Here is a 25105-nt window from a genome sequence, read left to right as displayed (position 1 = left end):
CTTTATATAGCCTAAGCTGCCTAATGTATATTTTTATTGTTTTTTTACAAAACAAAAATGTTTAATTCAAGACATAATTTAAAACCCATATACGTCATACCTTTTTGAACCCGTTTTAAAATAACTGAACTACAACTATAAACAGATTATGCAAACTTTTTACGCGTAAATTACAGTTTTGTTTCGGACTGCGAACGATCAGTCCAGTTGTTAAAATACAATTATCTAAAACTCGTACGTTAATAAATTTCGTAATTAAAATTACTACTGTTGTACCAGTTTTTACTACATACAATAATGTTAAACTCAATGTAGAATTTCCCTACAGTAAGCCATTTATAAAACCACAAACGCGACCAGGAAATTCAAATTATTCTTAACTTCTTCAATGGATTTTGGATTGACATACAAAACTAAAGAATTGTATTTGCCTTTTTCTTTGATTATCTCCCACGGAAACGAGAGAAGGTACTGCTCATGCCTTATTTGTTTTGGTGTAAAATAAAAACGTGCCCATTTATTCTATCTGAAGTTTAAAGACTCAATCTATTGGACTCTTGAAGATTGTGGGAAAGATTTTCTGTTTTAATTAGTTCGTTACAGTGTTTTAATTTAATGTTCTGGGTGCATTTCACAGTTTAAATCACAAAATGCGGACGTCGATACAGAATGGTTGAACTATTCCATGTCAAGTGCGGGAATTACGAAAAACGAATGTGAAAATAAACCAGTTTTGCGGGTTTGCAACAAACGACCTCATTTTTTTCAATTAAATGCTATTTTATCTGTAATGTTATTCACGTGGCTTACTTTCATGACGTATCGTTTATATGGCAACACAAACTCAGCTGATTTTTTACAAACAATACGTTTATGACGTAATAATGTATACACAATTCTTGTTTGGTTTTTCCATATCAGCTGAAATTCCAAATCCGGATCGGAGGAAATAGTTTGCTAGGCTTCTTTTAAAAAAATCGGCAGGATGGCCAACGCTGAGGTCAACAACAAACAGTCGACGGTGATTGCTGCGAAGCTCCGTGGCCCTGGATCTGGTCGGTACAAGCTACCTTCCACGTGCGGATTCAAGGGTCATGATTTCACTCAGCATATGAAGCCTGCCTATTCTTTTGGAAAGAGGCTCGGGAATTCTTTTATCAGCAGTAATAAGTGTAGCCCTGGGCCTGTATATTATATCGAACCACGCTACACCAGACACGGTAAAGATGGAACGCCACATTACTCGATTCTTGGTCGGCCGCTAAACCCAAACACCTTCAAGACCCCGGGACCCGGAAAATACCAGAACGAAAAGGTGCACCCACAAGGAGAAATACACGCGCCGAAATATTCAATGGGATCACGCACTCGCTACCGTCAATGCGACTCCTACCCCTCACCTAACAACTACGGCCTACCAAGTTTACTCGGAAGCAAAGTCATCAATAAAGTGTCCAGCGCAAGTTACTCTATGACGGGACGGTCTCTTACTGGTAGTTTTGACGAAGACCTCGCCAAGACCCCTGGCTCGGCTCGATACAGCATCGTAGATCCGAACATTTATAGAAAGCGTGCGCCCTGCTACTCTATGCTGGCAAGGCGATACATGCCAGGCGACAAAACAACGAAACCGGGCCCTGGTGCCCACCATCCGGAGATGGTGGTCATTAATCGACCCAGAGCACCACAATATTCAACCGGAATCCGACACTCAGAGTACATAACGCCTTTTGTTAACGAAAGCACCGATTTCTAATTCGTTTGTGCCAGCTGTTTGTCGCAAATTAATAAATAAAATAGCTGCCTGTCTGATCTAAATTGTTTTCTACTACTCTTGTTGTATCGTTCACTTATATAGGGTTTGTTATAGTAGGGTGGGGGAAGACAGAACACCTTTGGCATACAGTGTCCCATCTTCCCCACCCTACTGTATTAAACCATGTGCGGCACCGTAAAGTAGTGCTTGCCTTCACCCCGGAGTTTACGTGTTTGATGTTGATAACATTGTTGGTCATTGGGTAATACAATCAACGGCAACTTGCCCAAACCCTATAGAAAGCCCGTGACGTAACAACAACTGTCGTTGTCCTGGTATGATGCATTCAATAGTGTTTAGACGTATACCTAATGCATGATCAATCTTACCCTAAAACTTGGACCTTTATATAACACTGTGTGGGAATATGGGACACCTTTAGCACACAATATCTAAATATCCTGATCGTGTTTTAACACTTACTAACGGTCTATGGGAAAGGAGGATACGGTTTTATAATTGTCTTTTGTTTACTATCAACCGGGTCGAGAAAATAGAATGAAAGGTCGCATCTTTTCCCAACCTACTATAGATATTATTAACGTGCATAAAAAAAACTGTTAAAGTAGGACAAGCAGCATTTAATATGCATGTTTAGTTTATTGTAACAACAGTAACCAATAAAGATTGAGTGGTGGGCTCTGGCTTAATTCACTGTCCTATGAATAGAAGGTAGAACAACACTTTTTGATAAGATAACAATGCATGTGCTTAATAGGAAATGGTTTACACACTCTTGCTGTATTCAAATTTGGGGTATTTCAAGTAATGCCTTAATCTCAGGTCCCATGGCCTGTCTCACTTCCCCCCTAGCTGCATAGAAATTATATACGCAATGATTGCAACAAATAAATTATGTAAACATATTTGAATATTCTAAAACTTTGTAGTAAACAATTTAACATCTCAGTTCCAATCTTTAATTGAAATCCCTTTGTTTGAAAGTTCATTTCGTAAATAATCGCATTCTTTGAAAAGAAGTTGTTTTAAACCATCGTCCGATGTTTTGTTTGAACTCATCGCAAGTTTTCGAACTTTCGCCCGGAATTTTAAAAGTTCCTCAAGTATATCATCCTGACCTTTAGCAGTAATGTCTGGATTTGAATCTGTATGTGCAGCAGAGATACTTTGAAACCCTAGGTTTGTAAAAGTTTCGGTCACATACGTCATCACTTCAACAAAAGGTTTAGTGTTTCTAACATGATTGCCAGGTTCCCAATTCTCAACCACAATTTGTTCCCCAAATGTTTTTTCTACCGAGTAACACAACTGCTTTAATGCTCGCAGAACACCAGGTGTGTCAAAATCATTACACATGCATACATACACCTCACTTTTACAAGTATCTAGTGAATGATAAATCGCTGCAGAATCACAATTTTTCGTTTCAATATTTCCTTGGACATATTGTTGGCATTTGCTTAGAAATGTTTTCAGCAGTTGTATACTTGCCTTTACATGCTTTATGTCCTTGCTGGTGTAGCTGAGATTTGTATGCCAAGCTGTAGATAGACACAAATACCTCAACACATCAGGAGAATGCCGCTTAAGAGCTTCGTCCACGTTTACAACATTTCCGAGAGACTTGGACATTTTCGATTTCCCAAACTTCAACAGCCCTGAATGTAGAAAGTAGTTTGCCCATTGTTCCTCGCAGTGAAAAGCTTCTGACTGCAGAATTTCTGACTCGTGATGAGGGAACTCAAGATCTGACGCTCCACTGTGGATGTCAATTTGTTTTCCGAAATAAAGACTTGCAATTGTAGAGCATTCAAGATGCCACCCCGGTCTCCCTTTGCCCCAAGGTGCCTCCCAGTAAGGCTCACCTGGCTTTGCTGCTTTCCACAGCGCAAAGTCCCTCGCACAGCGTTTTTCTCCGCCAGAATCAGACTCCTTCCATTCTTGGTGAATCGGAACCAACTTTCCAACTTTTGTAAACTGGTCCACATCAAACCATACGTTCCCCTGCTTAGACACATAAGCATGCCTCTGTTCAAGCAAGCGGTAAATGAAAGAAAGTAACTCTGGTACAATCTCACTTACTCTAACATAAGCAATAGGTGGTAAAATGTTTAAATTTAAGAGATCAGTTTTAAATTCATTTTCATAATGTTCTGCCATTGACAAGAACTCTTTGTTCAGTAAATTTGCCCTCGTTATAATTTTATCATCAATGTTCGTTATACCCATAACCATACTAATGGTGAGACCAAAATAATTTGTTAAAATCCGCCGAATTGTGTCAAAGCGTATGTAAGAACTAGCATGACCAATGTGTGTCTTATCATATACTGTGGGACCACATGCATACCATGTTACATGCTTTGGATCGGCTACAATCAATGGTGCAAGTGCCTTCTGCTGCCTCAAACATCCATAGGAATTCTTTACTTTAATCCCAGTGTCATGACCCTTCGGAAGTTTCCATTGATAGAATGAATGTTTCAACCCTTCAAGGTTTTTCACAGTCTTAGCCATCACTTATAATACCCATCTACACATATCTATTGTGTAAGTAAGGAGTATTATTATACAATTTAAAACACCTTTCAATGGTTATTAAAACTGACATGGTAAGTGATGTACCATTTGCACACACATATATGTGTTTTAAGCTCTAACAGCATAATACAGGACTGCTTTTTTTAAAATAAATCAGTTTTATTATGTAATTTAAATTAATATATATGCCTGGCTTGACTTGCGAGACTTTAGTTTAGCCACAAATATTGTTTATAATGTCCGGCACATTTAGCATAATATGAATAGCATCCAGCTATACACATTACACTGCACCAAATATGTTGTATGGATTTTTAAACCGACTTTGCTGAGGTCAAGAAAAAGCCACGTCAGTACAGGTGCAGGCTGTTGAAAAAACTCATTCAAATTGCCTCCTGTAAGAGCAGCAAAGAAAACAAAAGCAAATCGGTTTTGGGTTGGTTTACAGTAGTACTGGAAGCAGTCGTGCAATTGGCTACCACGCCGTACCGGTACCGACTACTTCATGCAGTGACCGGCTGCAAATTTAAGTTAAAACGGGGGGTTAGGGAAATTAAAATGCACATGTTAACCTACCACATAAGAATCCAATTGCAAATACATCACTAATCACGAAATCTGTTTGGTTTTATTACTAACTTGGTAGTAACTTTATGTCCAACCTGCTACTCAACGTTTTTTCTTTTCTTTCTGCTTGGCTGAACCTTTTTCTTTCTTTATTGACGAGAGACATCTTTGCTGATCACAGACAACCTATGCGATGACCCATACATCAAATTTACAACTTAAAATCAAAGTTTTGACTAAAAAGTAAACAAATCTTGAACTTTTTGTTGAGAATTTATATTTTTTCAAAAAATTCCAAGCATAGAATCTTGGACTACGGCTTCTGATTGCGTTCGAAAATGCCTGAAATAAAAACATTTTTTTGAAGTAAAAATGCCCGGCTGATTTCCATCGATGTCAATAAACAACTGTTCGTCTTTCATATTCTCTGAAAACACAAGTCGTATAAGTAAGTGACGAGGTGTAAGAAACATAACATCTGTGTTATGACGACTGTCGTTGCTCCGTCTGCTCCGTCACGAGAATATATATAAAAGTTACTGTTGCCCCGCGACACGAGGATAAGTAAGAGACACCCAACATTATTCAAGCAGTTACAACATACATAGTAGGGGGGAGAGATGGGACACCTTTTTATTCTATGGTCTCGTCCAAATTGGTAGTAAACAAAGAAAATTCAAAAAAATTATAAAATCGTATCCTCACGACTCAATAAACCGTTGTTAATTGTTTAAAACCCGATCAGGGTATTCGGATAATATAGTAGGGTGGAAAAACGGGACACATTTAGCACATAATATCCAAATATCCTGATCGTGTTTTAAACAATTAACAACGGTCTATGAAAGTCGCGAGGGTGCGGTTTCATAATTCATTGAATTTTCTTTGTTTATTACCAAATACGACGAGAAAATATAATGAAAAGGTGTCCCATCTTCCCCCTTTGTACTATATGTGCTAAAGGTGTCCTATCTTTCCCACCCTACTTCATATAGCTCGTTTATACGTTTCCCACAGAATGTTTGAATAAAAACGTCAGTTCTATGCAATACGGGCATATATACATCAAAGCGTTTCTTTCCCACGCTGTTATAAACCTAACCTTTGCAAATAAATGCGAATAACTTAAAACGTTGTTGGCGCTTACCAACTGGTGGCAACATAACGCCATTAAACCTTGTTGCGAATACCCAGCTATATCCATATAATGCGCTGCTAACTTTTAACTTTTTTATGGGTTCAGCATCCTTCAACTATAGAAAAACAATTGTTAATATAATCCAGCTATTAAACATGGCTGGTATGCAAAGTTGTTAACATAGTAATATATGTGTGGTGTTGTATGGTAAGGTGGAGAAAAACGGGACACCTTAACCACATAATATCCAAATATTCTGATCGTGTTTTAAATAAAACAACGTTCTATGGCACTCGTGAGAATATTGTTTTATAAATATTTGAATGTTCTTTATTTACTACCAAATTGGACAAGAAAATAAAATGAAACGGTGTCCCATCCTCCCCCACCCTACTATACAAGACCACACCACACATATATCAATGCGGTGGATAAGCTTACATTAAAGACATATACGGTTTGGCAGCCGTCCATAAAAATGACAAATAATCTAATTTGCTCTAATCTAATCAATCAGCGGACCTATGACTGCCCGGTAGCGACAGCGACACACATGTTCTTTAAATAGTTCCATTACTCAGCGTCGAGTTTTCCTATCAATCCAAATTTATTAAATTTGGACAAACTGTAAAAGCTTTTGTGGTTGGTAGAATACAACTCGGTCGCGTTACAGAAGGGTGATTATGCATATCTGTAATATACTGGAAAATACTTTTACAACAGAAGTTAGAAAATAGTTTCACGGCGCCAGTGCGTCTTGGTTATTAGGCGTTGTCGTTCGTGTTAATACAAACCCAAAAGACGATCGGAGATTAGCACCAGCCGTCGTTGCATAATTGATGCGCCGACGAAATGACATATTGGAAGTCGATAGTGGGTTGTAGGCGGCCAATGGTGACGCCGCAATTGACCATTTGCTTGCGGACCGCAGTGTTGTAGCCAATGCAGTCCAAGGCCGGCGAAAATCAATAACCTGCTGCAGTAAATCATTATTTCGCGCAGTTTGTTTATCGTATATACCACTGTCCCGATTCAGCCGGCAATATAACGATTGCGAGGCATAAGCGAGTAGGTGGCAGCCAGCAGCATACAGTATGCGGGCGTGCGGGCACATAGTCAAGCTTTATAGAGAACACGTGCAAACATCAGGTTTTACGAGAGCTGGCAAAACAGAAATGCGATTTTATATTTCACTTATTATGAGATGTTAATGCGCAATATGCAAATTATGTTTCTTAGTATTTCATCATCAAAAGTAAAATATGTGTTAAATGCAATACAGTTCAGAACAATATACGTTAACAGGAAAGTGACTATAACTTCCCATTTTAATGAAATCGTTAAATTTTGTGGCGTGTGTTCTTTTATGTGTCGGGAATAAAGAGTAGATAACAGAATCGCAAACGACTGAGTTGAATCTTTGTGTACATTCGGTGTAGTGAGCGTTATCTCTTAGCACATAGTCATAGCATTGGTCATTTAGATTAGAATATAAATGCTTATACTTCTATTGATTAGTAAAAACATATTTGTTTAAGTTATGTTTCTTACAGATATTGGAAATGCCTGAACTATTTACAAGTTCCAGTTAACACTAATAATTTGCCCTTACATGAGGAAAGGGTAAGATTCGAACCCGGGACCTTAGAATGTGACACACGATGCATAGAAGAACAAACAACTCATTCGGGTAAGTAATATATAAATGTAGGTAGTAGGATGGGGGAAGACGGGACACCTTTAGCATATAAGATCCAAATATCCTGGTTGCGTTTTAAACAATTAACAACTGTCCATGGGAGTCGTTAGGATACGGTTTTATATATTAATTTTTTGAACCTTCTTTGTTTACTACCGAGTGGGACGAGCAAATAGAATAAAAAAAGTGTCCCATCTTCCCCCACCCTACTATATATATTCTGATTTTCTTTCGCATATGATTATCCAAACTTTTTTAATGCAAGCCGCATTCCCTTAAATGGCAACATTAGCCGCAGTTGTAGAAACTTTCAACGACCTTTATAACCTAATGTGCACGCTCGTTTTTGGCGGCCCTGCGTCCTAAATAGATTAAACCGATTTAGATTGTATTTCGTTAAATTACTGCACTGGCGCATTTAAGCACCCTTCATGCTCATGGTCAGGGTTAAGGATAAACCACTAATGATCATGGGCATCCCATTAGTGACCACCGATGTACGAAACCTATACATGCATCTCGTTCATAAGGTTGCACATATATAGTTGAGCCTAATCTTATACACACGACACGAGGATAAATTTGGTCTAATATAATATGCAAAAGTTACTATATAGTAGGGTGAAAAAGATGGGACACATATTTATTCTATAATTCCTCCTCCAAAAGGGTAGTAAACAAGGAACACCCACAGAATTGTAAAACCGTATCCTTACGACTCCTATAAACCATTGTTAATGTTTAAGACACGATCGGGATATTTTGATATTATGTGGTAAAGCTGTCCTATACCTTCCCGACCTTAACTATATTATAAAAAGCGCAGCGAGACTCCGTGTCATCGCTGATATCAGTCTTCGGGAATGTCATAACTAAGTTAATCAATCATTAAAAAAATGATACAACAATTGATTACTAGGTTCCATCTGTGGTAACTCGTAATCGGGCATGGGTTGTATGAAACTGAATACCCGTGACTGCCGTTTCCATGCCATTGTAGGAATGTAGTATATATACACATTCATTTATTTATTTACACACAGGTACACTGGAGTGCCCGTGAAACCGGAACACCGACGACCAACTCAAAACATGAACCGAACAAGTTCAGGACATCGGACACATGGGATGCATGGACAGAACGGTCAGCGGCGCAAATTTCCGACAAATTATTACGGAGTTCTCCGGCGAGACCCGCCCCCATTGCCACAGGGGTTAGGTAAAAGTTCGAATGGAGACGACGAAGTAGGGGCGAGGAAAAAGGAATTCCCCGGACTCGGGAAGGTAATAGAGCTGGTGTTTTTGCGAGTCGTCCTTATCCATTATTCATTAGTGTTGCTATATGTCTTTTATACTTAACGTTATTAACATAATATGTTGGATAAAGTGGCCACTACGGTACATTATTTGCACAACTTTACTTGCCAATATATAGTAACATACTACCATGTTATGGTCGAAATTAATTATCGCAAAAACTTATAATATTCGTTTATGCTTCATACCTACGACGTGGTGCTATAGTGAAGAATCTTCACCTTATTTGCTAACTACTAACCACTAACCCCTAGGTTAGGGGGTTAGGTGTTGATGGTTAGAGGGTTAGTGGTAATGGGGATAAGAAGTTAGTGGTTAGCAAATAAGGTGGGTGGGGAGGAAGACTCTTCACTAGCACCATAACTTAACTTGTGTTTAATTCACATTTGTACTCGCATCGCAGCAAGTCGTGAAAGTCGCAGCTAATGGCTTTCTCACGTCAAAGTTTACATACATTCTGTAATGTAAATCTCACACGGAATCAAAATTTTGGTCAAATTGTTTTCCACGTAAAAGCAACGTGACTAGAAATCTATAAACTTAGCAGGGTGGCTGCATATACGCTAATCAAAGTTGGCAGGGCAGGTCTAATGAGTCACACCGATGTAAATAAAATGTGATACTCTCTGGATAATGGACTTATCTGTGCTTACAGTTTCTTTAATCCAACTTTAAACTTAATATTTTAACTTCTTTTTTAGTTTTTTTTATCGGTTGCGCAGAAAAAATATTATTTTTTTGAACGTTGGGTTATTAAAATTTTCAGAAAATATAACAATGGTCATTAAGTTCGAACAACAAGTTCAAAATTATGGGGGATTTTTACAATCGCCAACCGCGTAATAACAATAACCGCGTATTTAATACTTCCCAAATCGTTGAGAACGAAAATTTATATTTGCTAATTCGGGGGTGAATGTGACGTACTGTTACGTCACGGCAGGAAAACTAATTTAATCAGATGCATCGTCAGTTGTTTATATAAGCGGTTCGTTGCGTCCTTATTATTACGTCACAATATTCGCGAAAAACATAATTAAACCTACAAATTTTCGATCACGGCAAAAAATCGTTTTTATTTTAATCAAAGCATATGCCCGGTTGGGTCCCAAAGGACTTTTCATCGAGTAAGTCTACTACAGGTCCAGTGGGACCCAGTTGAGCCAGACACTCTTCGCTGTTTGTTTAAATATTTTTTAGACAGTGCATTCGCCGCATTGCACTGCCAGATGCGCCTAATCCTTACGACAGTGGGCGGGCCGCTGTAAGACAATTACAATGCCAAAGCAATCGTCCCGGACGCGTAAATTGAATTAAAACTGCCGTAATAGATTAGCCTAGGCAGAGTAGATCGTTTAGACAAGCTTCTTTTTTCGTCGAGGACCATAATGGCCGCTAGAACGATTTTCACCAATCCTATTAAAACAAATCGAATGAAATTCATTTCAAAGCACTCGCATTGTTCTTATTATGAAACTCCACACGATGAAAGGCTCACATGGGGAAACAGGTGGTCTTGGAAAACGAGTCATAAAAAATTCAATTCCGCTATAAATATTTAAATAGTTTTATCCAAACCCTTATACCCAACATACAAAGCATGAAGTCCCACCACAAGTTGCGAGAATACGTAATGCTTTGGCAACGAGCCACGTTGTAAGTCGAGGATTTTGAACTTGTTTGTTTGTCGCAACCACATCAGTAAAGTAACACCTGTTCACACTACAGCTGTATTTAACTACTTTATTCTTTGGCGTCAATTCATTTGTTCAATTCACAAAGATATTTATAGAAATTAGAGATCGGAAGGTCAAAACAGCCACTAATATATGTTGAATATTTTTTTCACATGATTTCTTCTGTTAAAATTCTATTAAAAATTCAACTAAAATTCTATTACAAAATATTTATTTTACCAATATCACCATAAATCTAATTTCAGGTAAAAATTATGCTGCGGGTGAATCGGGTTCACGGCCAATCTTCGAAACAAGAATTTATTCGCGTGGAAGGAAACAAGAAACACGTGAGCGTTTTCGTCCCCGAGGAGTTTTCAAAACAACCTAATGCTCGGTTGGCACCGAAAGTTTACGCCTTCGATTCAATTTTTACGGAGCAATCGTCACAGGTGAGCGACATTTAGTTCAATGATGTCATTATGACCATTAGTTACATATTTGTAAGCGACGGAAATTGGAAAACAACTACTTTTGGAAAAAATGTATTCGGGAAAACTAATAATACAAATTATAGTAGGATGGGGCTAGATGAGACACCTTTTCATTTTGTTTCCTGTCCCATTTTCCCCATTGACCGATGTTAATTGTTTAATATACCATCAGGCTATTTGGATATTATGTGCTAAAGGTATCCCGTTTTCCCCATCTTACTTTTTAAGAATGCAAATATTTAAAAGCGGCGGTTGGAACTTCAACTCGACCATTTTTACTCAACATGATATGGGTCCTCAGGATAACATCACACCTCAATCATTTGTTTGCGAGTATCCATATTTTTAACAATACAACTTCAGGGTATATATAGATACAAAAATGCCCGCATCAGGTCTCGAAGGAGTTGAACTATTCTATAAACATTCGTATTTATTTGGACTGTTTTGCATCAGATTAAAACAAGCAATAATAGGCCGTCCCATGCGTGTTATTACACTAACGAAGATTAAGCGAAGTCAAATGACCTGCAGTCTGACCCCGTGACATGCAATATTATTAACGAGCTCTGACTCCCACAGTGCAAATAAAATTGTGGATTTTTGTTTAAATTGTTTTGATTAGCTTACCAAAACAGCGTGTGTTTTAAAATGAATTCGGCGCGGAGTTATAAGTTAGGCCTTTACGTTTCTAGTTTGTAGGTTAAGAACCACTGTTGTATAAATATTAATATAAATACTAAAAAAAAGAATATTTTATGTTTTATTTGTAGAGTAGGTCGGAAATTAGATGGCCAAGCTTTAATTCTCTGTTATCGTCCCGTTTGTTAGTAAACAAAGAATATTTACAGAATTATATATCCATATGCTAACGAGTTTAAAAACGCGTTGTTAATTGTTAAAAATCATTAGGAAGTTGCGATTAGGAAATTTGGATATTATAGCTAACGGTATTCCATCTTACCCAACGCTACTATACCTTGTTTTGAGCAGGTGTTTCGTGGCCACAAAATACACATAATACATATGGCGCACGTAGCCTATTCTGCACCAGACACTATTACGCCATTCAATACACAACTCATAAAGTTTTACTGCAATCGTTAGGAGGTAAAACACCAGAACAGCACGAAATTGGCCAACATTAAACACAGAGTATTAAAATTATGTGAAACAAATTCGGCATTAAAAAATTAAGTTGAAAAAATATCCGTTTTCCCAACGACTTATAACTGCACAGTATATTGTAGCTACTAGCCAACGAAATACGACAATCCTATACTGTATATTGGGAATTCTTTGACGCAACGCGGTCGTATTAACAAACAAGGCCATTCCTCATTTAGTAAACCATCAGTATCGATTAGCACAACGATTCATTGGACTGCATGGTGTACGAAGTAACGACAATCGTAAAATAACAGATGCCGAACAAGGCGAGATTTATCACAACAATTATTTAACGGCAACAATAAGTGTTTTAGGTTTATAAAACATAAACTAATGGCAACGACTTGCAATTCGTTTAGTTTTAAACCTCCAAAGACCTGTTTGTTTTTACACATATTCAGAAATATTACACATAGTAGGTTGGGGTAAGATATTTCATGTTTATTTTTTTCCCCAATTTGGTACTGAACAATGAATATTTACAGAGTGTTTCTAAAACACGATTAGGAAATATGGGAAATCGTGTGCTAACAGTTCTTATCTTACCCCACAGTAATACATCTCTTGTTTTCAGAGCGAGATATGCAAGACTAGTTTGGTCGACGTCATCCAGTCAGTTTTACAAGGCGCTGATGGAACTGTATTCTGTTACGGACAAGCCAACCTCGGTAATTGTGTTATGTCAATCAATTGACTGCAATTATACATTTCAACAAGCTGTTAACAATTGACGCATCGCCAGTTTGTCTTTTTGAAATTTCTCATTTCTGTTACAGCGATTACGTCATCAAGCGATTTTTTTCTTGTCAACATTTCAATTTAACGCTACATTTGATTGAAACGCAATTTGGTTTCCTAACCAATGACTGAATGAATAAATGTAACTTATTTATTCTCGCGTGACGTGGCAATGGTTGACGTCATAGTCATATCATTGTTATTAGTGTATTGCTTTTTTTGTTTATCCGAATTTTTCATATACTCGATTTTAAACAATGAATGTAAAAACAATTAAACGAGTTAACGAGATTAACTAGAACTGACCCCAACTATGTACGTAACTAGTGGGCTTAAGGTAATGGGGACACTCAGGCCTATATTTCTCTATACGTAGAACCTTATTCATATATTCATAAAAAAAAAACTTATTTTGCCAGTATTTATTTTCAAGAAATAAAACCCGTTTACACAAATTTATATTTAGGAAAAACTTACGCCCTTCTTGGTGGCGATGACGACAAATCAAATCTCGGATTGCTCCCTTGCGCCATCAGCTGGCTGTATCGCGCCATGCAGGGGACGAAGAAAGTAAACAGATGTTCCGTCAAAGTTTCCGCCATCGAAGTTTACGGGAGGTCGGAAAAACTTCGGGATTTGTTGGCCGGTTATTGCGAAGGTAGGTACAGTGGGGCACTCTCTACCTACATGTGTTCTAAAAATTTATAAAACATATTTAAAGTCACATATAGTACTGTGGGGGAAGATAGGACACCTGTTCATTCTATTTTCTCTTCCAACTTGGTAGTAACCAAAAAACATTCAAACAATAATGAAACTGTATGTTTGCAACTCCCATACAACGTTGTTAATTGTTTAAAACACGATCGGGATAATTGGATATTATGTGCTAAAGGTGTCCCATCTTTCCCCACCCTACTATATACAGTATACCACTGATAAAACTGCATTCGATCAAATGCAAAACAACAGTCTACACTTCGCACTAACTACTACGCCAATGCTCTAGACTGTTATGTGTCTTGCAACTAAAATAGTGTGTAGAGTTGTGTTCCAATCATTCCAGAAGCGCCGCCCGCCAAACGCGTCGATTACTGATAACATTGCAAACAAATGCATTTACCGCCCTACGTAGTAAGCCGTGCTCACATATACATTCTGGTGTACAGAAGTACGGGCACATATAGTTAACTTAAAAAACATCACAGAAAATAAACTACACGTTTTCATACACATATATGGATTATGGTGAAAACGCATTTAATTAAACAAAATATTACACTTAACCATTATAGCAGCTATTATTATATTTCTCCGCCCTATGTGTCTTTTGTTAACCCCTTTAACGTCAGTTTTGTAAGTTATGCTATATAACTAATGTTTTTATAAACAGATGGTCCCTCCAACGCCCTTGCTATTACAGAAGACCCTTTACTTGGGACGAAGGTAAGGTTATACGCCTCAACACTGAGCGTAAGGTCATCCGTTATGTATAATAGACATTAGGATTAAATATAGTAGGGTGGGGAGAAATCGTACGTTTGGTAGTAAACAAATAATATTGACATAAAATACACACCCACAGAAAATATATAAACTTATCTATCCTCATCCCCGCGACTCTAAAACGCGTCTTTATTGTTCCAAACGCGTTAGGAAAAGATTTATAAGTGATAGCGGTTACCCATTTTATACCAAATTTCCAAACAGCTTCAGAACCAGTGTGAAATCCAAGCAGAAACAGCTGAAAGGGCTGCGTATTTATTGGACGCTGCTTTGGCATCTAGGAGTTGCGCCGGGTCAAGGAATACTTCGGAAGCTCGAAAGCATTCGCATGTTGTGTACACCCTACATATGTATCATCATAGGTCGGAAAACAACGACGGTAGATGTGGTAAGTTATAGTGAAGGGCTATAGTAGTAAGGTCTAATGTAGGCTACTAAATGAATGTAACTTACTTTATCCTCGCGTGGCTGGAAAACGACAGACGTTATCACACGGGCTAAGCACCTCGTGCCAGCTTACGAGTTACCATGTATGTTACTTTGTAGGTGATTATTTTGAGGGGGACTTTTACATTTTTTAAGTATGGCTAATAATTTGGACAACCCATTGATGACCACTGGGTTGGAGCAATAGCCGTTAAGTGTCTTGCCCAAGGACACATACGCCAACATGGTGTCTCAAGGACGACATATAGAATGTGACAAGCCTTAATATTAAACAAGTTAATACAATGTGAATTATATAAAACTAACAGCTTGTATACCTATAACGGTATATGTAACAAGCAAGTTAGCGAACCATAGACGATTTTAAATAGACTCAAAGCTTAAAACATCGAAACGGATTAACCATGAAGACTACCACTAACTCTTAAAATTAATAACGTTCTGCTATTACTCATCTAATTTAAATTAACGATATAATTAGACTATGTATCTGCTACAAACACTGTGGTAACTCCTGTATATAACAATTCCTCGAACCAACAGGCGACAGAAGTCGTCTTCACTTCGTAGATCTTGGAAGCTGCGACAAAACTTTGATCAAAACTCCGAACGCTCTCGCCTTGTCGTTGACGTCACTCGGTCACGTGATCATGTCTATACTCAACAACTCTAAGCACGTCCCGTTCAGGTAACGCGTTGGATTGGATATACTTCTCTATGTACTGCTGGTTAGCGATTACACGTATGCACACGATGATCTTTTAACGGCAATGCTGCTCTTACAGCTTCATATTTAAAATCAGTATGATACTTTTTTAAGTATATTTAGTCTATAGGCCCCTTAAAAGTTTTCGCCAGTTAAAAATTTCGCTAGTCAAAATTATTCTAATATTAATACCGCGTTGGCTAACATTCCAAGAATTATGTTTTGTGCCCGGCAATGCTTTATCGCTTTGTATTTTTAAAGCAGCACGAGCTGACATTTTTAGCATATTGCACTTAATTAATATTGCCGCAAATTCTGTTGGAAAAATCTTAAATAAAAAGTATACATTAAGGTAGTTAGACCATAATATGCTGAAGTGAGCGTATTGCCATAGTATCACACGTATACTATCATGGCCGATCTATTGTTCATTACTATACTAATAACACACAGGGACAGCAAACTCACTTGCGTGTTGAAAGAAACACTCGCAAACGTCAACTGTCGCGTCGTCATGCTTGCTCACGTGTCTAGTGACGTCACACAGTACTCTGACACGTTGTCCACCATACAACTCGCGTCAAGGATTCACAGAGTTATTAAAAAGAAGACGAAAGTGAGTAGCCAGGCCACGATGGTATACACTACAAGAGTAAAATATTTGATTATCGTTTTACACAAGTAATACATAAATAATAGAATCCACATACAACACCACCGTTAAAATAAAGTAATATAGTAGGGTGGGGGTAAGATGGGACACATTTTTTTCTTTTTTTCCAACCAATTCGGTAGAAAACATTCAAAGAATGATAAAGCCATGTTCTCACAACTCCCATAGACCGTTGTTAATTGTTTAAAACACTATCAGGATACTTGAATATTGGGTGCTAAAGTTGACCCGTCTTCCTTCACCCCACTATACATTATATAGAATCCACATAAGTTACTATTATTAAAAATAAAATCATACTGTATTCAAGCGTTCAATATATTACTGAACCTCTGCTGAACAAGATTGTGGATATATAATCTCGTTAATCTATTTGTGCGCGCCACTAATTAGAAGCTAAGCCATTCAGTCACCTCCTGAGAGTCATATAATGAAACAAACGCATTGTATATTTGCCTGAGTTCAATTACATTACGGTGATTGGTGGCAACTGTGCCCCACTATGTATAGTGGACACTGGTTTCTTACCTGAGTTTTGTTTTAACTTGCAGTCCAGCATGGCAGGTCCAGGAGGTTCGAGTTCTCACTTACGCTCTAAATATCTCCGGCAGAAGTCACGTGACAGCGAAAGCGTTGGTTCAAGGTACATCCAGAAAAAAACGACGATCAAAGAATGTTTTTAAATTAAATATTTCGTCGTAAATTAAAACACGAGAAAGTCTCAAAGTAGCACTATCTACAAGAGTAATATAATTGCTTTTTAAAGCTTATTTTAACGTGAGTTATGAACTGCTTGAAACTTACGTGTTGTTCATGAACGATTAACATTTTCAGCTCCGGGATGGAATGTACTTCTGGGAGCGAGCTTTCATGCGATACCGTGGTCTATGTGAACAAGAATGGGGTTCCTATGAGTGATCGGGAGTTGACGGATAACGAAGGCCCGCCTGTTTCACTACCTGTACAACCAAGGGGCAGATGTCCAACTGTTTCGAGCCCACTCAGCCCTAACGAAATGGTTTATAACTTGGGTGATGCGGAGGTTAGGCCTGTGAAGGGGTGTGTAAGAGGGATGGGCGGGGATGGCCAGGCGATGGGATGTGTTCAATCTCCTGGAAGCGAAGGGGGTAGGTCTAAGATCCCTTCCCGTGTGAAAAATTGCAAGAGTAAACTGCCAAGACATAATTCGAACCTCGTTAAAACGGACACGATAGAGTCACATAAGCAGAGACGAACCGAATGCATTGCCGCTAGAGGAATTCATTCTCGAAGCTCAACAGCAGGGTCGGAACACCAGCACGCTCCTAGCAGGGGAAATCATTCTCAAAGCAAGCTACAAAACCCAGGAGTCCATCCGGTGACGCCAGACGTTAAGTCTGTTTCGAAACCGAACAAACCTCCTCGGTCGAACAGCTCCAGTTTGGATAAACGCAAAATAGCAAAGTCGGCTGGTGATGTTTCTCTTGGCCATCCTCACAAGCCGAGTACTCGGTTAACGAAGCCGAAACAGAGTCTAGATTATTCCAATGGAATCCAGCAATCTCGGCCGAGTTCTGCACAGTCAAGAAGCAGCTGCAGGAAAACAGCGCCCCCTCCACCAAAGCGATCGTCTAGCGTCGCTGCTTCCAGAGAGCGAAGGAATAACGAACAAGTAAAACACAGTTCGAGACAGGAAAGTAAAAATGAGAATCATAATTCGAAAGTTCCGTTGCAATCAAAACTTGTGGCACCTCGAACTCGTATTGGGGCAACTGACGGGAAAAACTCTATCGGTAAATGTAGGATAGCTTCTCAAAGTAGCAAGAAGAGTAACATTCACACGTATGAGAATGTTCACATACCGGCATTCCCCAACGCACAAGATGAAAGGCCGGAACCTGTAGGCTGTGATGAAAAAACAGCTCTGGCAAGTAGCTGTCTTGGTCGGAAAGCCGAATCGAAGAAAATGGAGAAAGAACAAAACAGTAAGCGTTCCGAGAGCATGTATGTGAACCTGGATGATGGAGATTGGGAGTTTTCGGACGAAGATCATGAAAATTCAAAGGTTGTAGACGTTAACTTCTACTGTTTAACCTTCACGTCAAGGAATCCACTCGTCCCCCTTTCCAGGAGAAGATTTTCCCAGCAGATTGAACAAAATCGAAGAAAGTCGGATGCGAGCGACGGACAGTCTATTGAGATCGACTCGGAGTATGAAACGCAGAAGAAAGAGGACGCTGAGAAGATCATTGAAGATGCGAGGAAGTTTGCGTTGAATCTGGAGGAGATGCCTCTCACAGCAAAAGCTAAGAGAAGCGAGGATGACTTCTCTTTAAAAGAGAAACCATCAGAAGACGACCGCAACATACAGATCGCCGCGTGGTGTCAGCAAGGAGACGGCGATTACTCTGACGTGGATGACGATAACGAATTGGGTGATGACGTATTTACCGAGTCGGAAATCAAGAAAATGCCGAAGTTGGAATGTTCGTATACGCTCAATGATAGATCACCTATACCGATGTCTACGTTTCATTCTTTTAATCAAACACCAGCTCATGTTTCACGATCGGGATCTCAGGCAAGCGACATCGAACACAGGAGAGTTGTTTATGATTCCAACAGCCTTGAGATGTCTTACTTAGATACAAGGCAGTGGCTCGCTGATAGTCCTGAATTGCGTAAGACCTCGTACGAGTCACCGAGCCGAAGGCTTACACCAAAGAAACAGATAGCCACTGGAGCATCTAAGAAGTCTGTCTTAATCACCAAGTCTACGTCGCAAGAGGGCGCAAGACTGACGCTGATCAAAAAAAAGAAAGGTGGTGGGTCGACACTGGAGCTGATGATTACGGACGAAGAACCAAATCCGTTAACGGACCGAGAGCATTTGGTGAATTGCAACCCAAGCAATGCAGAGGTCAGAGTATTGGAAGAAACAAACAAATTGAAACGTTCTCGGTGGTCAGGGCTTCGAAAACTGAGCATGAAGTCCACGAGCAAATCCCCAAAGAAAACAAGCGCTGGTAAGAGCTTCGTGTCAAAGATATTGACGCCTAAGTTAAGACGAAGTGGTCACAGTAAACAAGGCATACAAGTCAGGTAACGGCAAGTTCAGATTACGGAATTTTCCATGACGTCACAGTTCCAAAATATCATTTTCAGTTCCGTGAACATTTAGTTCCAAACAAACCGAATCAACTATCATACTGAGTTATATGCGACCCTATCAACAGTTATTTTCCACACTGCTTTTTTTTCAAATGAACGTATGAAGAAACAGCATTTTTTATATTTTCATGTATCGTCCCAAGCGTGGTGCGCTGTTTTATACGCCTATCGAGTTTTGATTCGTTGTTTTTAGGAGTACATCGCCTATTGCTTTTTTAGTCCCGAAACTAGGTTAACTTTTGCAACCATATGTTTAAGGGGCTTTTTTCTATTGCCTTTTTCAGAAAAAGGTGCGAAATTGAGTTATTCGAATTTTGTACGTCGTTTTTAATTGGCTATTGTATGCAAACGAAGTAAATATGGGTAAGTTTAAAACCACATTCGTGTATTCATGAACTGCAAAGATCAAGAGGTAAAACGAATGTTGTTAAGTACATACACACCATGTAGTATGAGATTGTTAACGCTGGGCGTTGCATCATTTGAGCAAATATGCAACGCCCAACGCTGTTCAAACGTAGCGTAGTAAAAACGTTTGGGAACTTTTCGCCAATAATAACGGGCGAGTTGCCGTATGGTAAAATACAATACATTCATTCAACATTGAAGAATATGTGCAAACGCAAGGTTTGGAAGTGAAATACTTACAACGCTCACTATGCTGTACGTGACTTGGCGTAATACTGATCAGGGCCTAATTTAGTGAACCAAAAACATTAAAATACGCCACACACGGGTGTCGACACACGTTGCTGCACAACTTACAATACATAGGTTGTAGAACGCAATATTTTGTTGACTTATTTCATTCGTTTTGTCCCCACCAGCCCTTTGTTGCCCACGCCAGAGCACTCGTGACCAGACCCGCTGGTTGTGTCATTAGGGTGGATTGCGTGTTAGTAGAGGTGTACGCGGGGAGAGTCACAGTTAACGTTCTGCGATATAATGATAGTCTCAGAGAAATAATCGTAATTGAAAATTACTGTAGCAATCATGTAACAGAGATAGAGTTGTTTCATTTCATATTATTTAGGGTGGTGTGTATGGTCTATGGTGTACACACAGTATATGCTTTGTTATTCTCTGTATCAACACAGTACTGTAGTATTGGTAAAATAGACAGTACTAAGGTTAAAAACTTTGGGTTTGATATAAGTAGCAAAACATCTAATTGAATTTACAGGGTATTTAAGCCTGGGCGTTCATGTAATGTAGGACTAAATCCAAGGTGCATGGCTCGTCGTGGACACTTTCGATAAAAAACAAAAGCCAGCTACAGAAAGCCGCGACCCAGTAATCTTTAATTTACGCAGTTTTTCTCGGTCCTTAACCAAAAAGAAAACCACAAAGTAAATAAGTGACTCACGGGTTAAAATCCCCGGCAGGCACCGACTCCCAGTCTGCCTCGAAGGAGAGAGTCCACTCTGCATCATTTTCCGAATCATCGTCATGTATGACATCATCAATGACATCACCAAGACCCAAAGTTTCCTCAACAGAAAGCAAAAGTTCAACAGTTGGTATAAAGGGTATTGTCCTGGTGGACAGAGAAAATAAATAAATGAATGATACATTTAGTTGACAGTTGTATTAACTAATCTGACCTTTATTACTCTATTCGAGGATATGAATAACAAATATATTTATTGCAAACAGAAACGAAATCCTTTATTTACCAGGTATGACATAGGGATTGTATACGGGACATTCTAAACTTTATATCAATGTTGCTAATTAAAACATAGACAGACTTGTATTACAGCAGACAACCAGCCATCCATACCTTACTCCATCCCGTTTCAGTTTATCAATAAGTATTTGTAGATTCCTCAGTGTGTGTAGTGGGTGCAAGGAGAATCCATCCACCCCTTGTTGCAAGCATAGGCTTACCAGGTTGCTGTTAAGTAACTTCACACAGTTTGAAAACGTTGTTGCTGATATAGTAGGGTTGCAGAAGGTTCTAGGAAAAGGTATTGTGAAATTTTTTATGGTTCTTTAAACCAGGTAACTGTTTAGCGAATGTTTCAGCAATTAACTTCTGTTCTTTCATGTTTTAATATAATCTGAGTTATAGAGATAAAAAAAAATGAATTTAGTGCTCATGAAGTTGGACGATTCTTGTAGCAAAACATCATTCAGTATCAAATGCTATGAATGTTATGTTGTCAATTTTGTAACAAACCATGAATACCATCAGGTCTACACATAAAAGGGAAGGCTGGGTGTTTTAAAAAAAGGAATTAGAAAATAGAAATGATTATAACATTCAAACCTGTAGTGTAGCTTATGTGGCAAATGAACACATAATATCTTGCGTATAATATGGACAAGCTGTGCAGCGTGGCAGAGTGCAGCACTTATCGACATCACAGATTTCCTCGCTGGATTCTGATTGGTTACTCCATCCTCTGATGATGTCATCGATGATGTCACAGTCGCTGGGTCGGAACCGACAATGGTTTGATTTTTATCGAGCCACGTTTCGTAAGCCGAGTAGTCGCCATCAGAGGGAGCACTTGCAGCAGTTTCACCGACGGAAATTTGAACAACATCGCTTCCGCCAACCTTAACAATAATAAGTTAATAATAACTTTACTTGACTCTTCGATTCAGTAGCAAAGATTTAGAAGTATTTTATACGAAAAGACAGGATAATAGTGACAAAAAACAGTTGTTGAAACACGCTTACACTGAAAAACTAGAAGAAAATAAAAGTCGTTGGGTATTACTCGCATTAGAATTGAATACCATTTGTGACTCACCATTTACTTCTAACCTGTTCAAACGTCTCTGTGGCCCTTACCCATAGCCACAGTTATTGAACCACAGTGCCGGGAATTTAACCGATGCCTCACCTTCTGGTCCACCCATCTTCCATGCAGGAAGGATAATCTTCGTGCTTCATCTAATTCCTCTTGCAGAAGAGCAGTTTCCCGATCCATTTCATCATCCATCCCTTCGGACATCATGTGTTCACTGTGTACGAGTAATGTTAGGAATGTCAATTGTCAAGAATGACACGTCAATCCGATTTTTAAAAGAGTGACACTATATGTGAATTGCATGGGATAGAAGTAATGTTAAAGTGTGGAGAGGTGCATGTTTAATGAGGCAGGGGTGACATTATATTTTAACTGTAAGAGTAATTCTAGGTGTAATAAAGGTCACATATCACTCTAATTTTTAAAAGGGGCTACATATGTGTTTCAGTAACCAAGTTACCTTTTAATATAATTTTCCCCCTGCAAGTAACATAAAATTGCTGTGCCGCTTTAGACATATATGTCGCAACTTGATTTTGAATACAAAAGCATTTATAGGAAGTACCTTTGTATTGGTTCCTGGTCCTTTACTTCTTCAATGGGAAATATATATTGAATGAGCGTGGTAACATGGTGTAGTCTGCAAGTTTGTAAGTCCTGGTGTAACATGTGTTCCTTCTTTCTAATCCCTTCAATGGACTCCTATAGAAAATGTAGTTTATAATTTATAACTGTTTTCGAAAAGTTGGTCTATATTACTACAATCTTACACAAGGTTTTATAACATTAAAAAAATATCCTTTTTAAACCAAATTTTACCTGACATTGTTAAAATAAAAATACAGTTATAACCTTAGTCGTCAAACATAGAGAATTTCATTAAATAAGGTGGTGAATCCAGTATATTTTTGTTTTGTATAGACAACTAACAGCAGAAAAACTGGACTGATACGACATCCGAAGTCACCTATGTCCAATAATCTGGCTGACATTTTACTCTAGACCCCAACGTTACACTTACGGTAAACTACTAACACCATCACTCACTTGTCTACTCCGAATATATTCTTTCATTTTAAGTTTCTTCTGAGAAATTTTACTGATTCTTCGGCGTGTAGTCATAAGTGATTTCTTATTTTCAGCGAGAACATTTTGTTGGCATTTCATTTCTATTTTTCGAGCCAGAAGCAGCTTTTTAAGTCGCTCAATATTTTGAGAGCAGTGGGATATTTTGACCTTCTGAAAATCAATCAAACTGTTTTACATTAATGGTATAGGTTGCACTGTCTTTTTTAATATAATGGAAGCCAATTGAAACAACAAGGCAGTTGTTCGAACGATTAATAAACAGACAGTTAGTTTAAAAAAACAAACATAAATTTATATATATACATAGGCTACTGAATATTTAAAATCTCAGATAAAAGGCTTACTTTATCTGTAATTTAGGCCAAGCATTAGATATTTGTTAGTAATTGCACTTAAAGTTTAGAGACCAGTAACGACACAACACTCACCAGAGATGTTTGTTCAGATAATTGTTGCACCTTTTGTGAAGACCTTTGAATATTGTTAGATATTTATTTACTATAAAGTACACGATTTAGTAACACAAACAAAAAAAAGGCCTATTACAAAATGAAATTTTAGCATGAAATAGGTATTCCTACAATGAAGTAAGATTTGTCACCTTGTAATAAGTTCTTCATGGTCATGTAATACGGTTCGTATGGTTTCAATCTTTTCTTGAATGTCCCTGTTAATTCAGAAGAATGTAAGTAGCCTATACAATTTAAGAATTAAAGTGTTTGTAAAGCTTATAATTTAAATAGGCTACTTGTTTTGGTGAGTATAAAATGATGAAAATATGATGTAGGGGAATAAAAAAGATGTATGTTCAAATAATTCTTTATTCTGACATGAAATGCCATTGTAAACAGTTATTGCCATTGGTACTTTTATTTTCAAGTAACAGATAACCTAATTCATTAACATCAAAACAAACATAGCTTTACCTCGACAAATACATGTACTTTCCAAGATTACTTTGACCTGGAGTAACTTTTGTCGGATTAGTGAGAACAAGGAATCCTTTATTTTCAGAGTTCATGCATTGTTGACAGGCAAGCGCTTTTCCAACATCGCCACAAACGTAACATCGGTCATAAATAATGTTAATTGATGAGGTTGCACCATTCTTGGCCTCACACTCTCTGGTGTCCATTTCATAAAGGTACAAACTGTATCATGAGGTATTTATCGCACACTCATTAATTAAAGTGCCGGCGTTTTTAGCAAAACGCAAATAAAGTCACGCAAATGTCCTTAAAAAATAAAAAAAAATAATTAAAATTTAACAACTACTTCTCAATATACATGTATTATCTAAGGTTTATTATAGCAAACCAAAATCTGTTACCATAAAACGTTCAATTACAATTATAAACATACAACATTACACAAAACAGCTGCAACTTAACAACAATAACAAAACAAAGACAGAAATCCATATATTGCAGTTGTAACATTATGGTCAAGTTAACGAGGTTGTCAGTAGGCACAGTTGACACATGGTTTTGCAACTCAATAAATGGTTTAAAACTAATAACCATGCATGTCAGTAGTATTATAAACAAATTAGAAAGAAAGTTTATTGATTACTTTATAGACAAAAAAATTGAAAAACATGAAAAGTTCGCAACCTCGTGGAGTAATGTTAAAAAGTGATGAATGATTTGTGTACT

At 38.1% G+C, this 25105-nt stretch overlaps 3 protein-coding genes and 1 pseudogene across 4 annotated transcripts; 2 read left to right on the top strand and 2 right to left on the bottom strand.

The window, feature by feature from the left end:
* The first annotated feature begins 578 nt into the window (after window positions 1–578).
* LOC149728949 (ciliary microtubule associated protein 1A pseudogene) lies at window positions 579–2058 on the top strand (annotated as a pseudogene). Its single transcript, XR_016385981.1, has one exon. The product of XR_016385981.1 is annotated as a ciliary microtubule associated protein 1A pseudogene (transcript).
* A 338-nt stretch (window positions 2059–2396) lies between these two features.
* Window positions 2397–4378, bottom strand: LOC149728948 (cysteine--tRNA ligase, mitochondrial-like). Its single transcript, XM_089887812.1, has one exon. It carries the CDS (start codon window positions 4292–4294, stop codon window positions 2723–2725), a length of 1572 nt encoding a protein of 523 aa, XP_089743938.1. The 5' UTR covers window positions 4295–4378; the 3' UTR covers window positions 2397–2722.
* Window positions 4379–7069: 2691 nt separating this feature from the next.
* On the top strand, window positions 7070–19977 carry LOC149728947 (uncharacterized). Its single transcript, XM_089887750.1, has 11 exons — window positions 7070–7713; window positions 8766–9006; window positions 10982–11167; window positions 12954–13047; window positions 13584–13775; window positions 14511–14563; window positions 14828–15011; window positions 15614–15758; window positions 16230–16392; window positions 17001–17092; window positions 17284–19977. The coding sequence occupies exons 1-11, from the start codon at window positions 7685–7687 to the stop codon at window positions 19532–19534; spliced, it is 3630 nt and encodes a 1209-aa protein (XP_089743876.1). The 5' UTR covers window positions 7070–7684; the 3' UTR covers window positions 19535–19977.
* On the bottom strand, window positions 19964–24711 carry LOC149728946 (beclin 1-associated autophagy-related key regulator-like). Its single transcript, XM_089887813.1, has 10 exons — window positions 24377–24711; window positions 24052–24117; window positions 23879–23921; window positions 23409–23600; window positions 22927–23063; window positions 22455–22575; window positions 21872–22164; window positions 21383–21559; window positions 20966–21136; window positions 19964–20534 (listed from the first exon to the last, which is right to left on the bottom strand). The coding sequence occupies exons 1-10, from the start codon at window positions 24583–24585 to the stop codon at window positions 20405–20407; spliced, it is 1539 nt and encodes a 512-aa protein (XP_089743939.1). The 5' UTR covers window positions 24586–24711; the 3' UTR covers window positions 19964–20404.
* Between the last annotated feature and the right edge of the window lie 394 nt (window positions 24712–25105).

Source organism: Ciona robusta, chromosome 11 (genome assembly GCF_009617815.1).
Source record: "Ciona robusta chromosome 11, ASM961781v2".
Lineage (NCBI taxonomy): Eukaryota > Metazoa > Chordata > Ascidiacea > Phlebobranchia > Cionidae > Ciona > Ciona robusta.
Note: the sequence above shows the minus strand (reverse complement) of the source record. Positions and strands in the feature narration are given on the sequence as shown.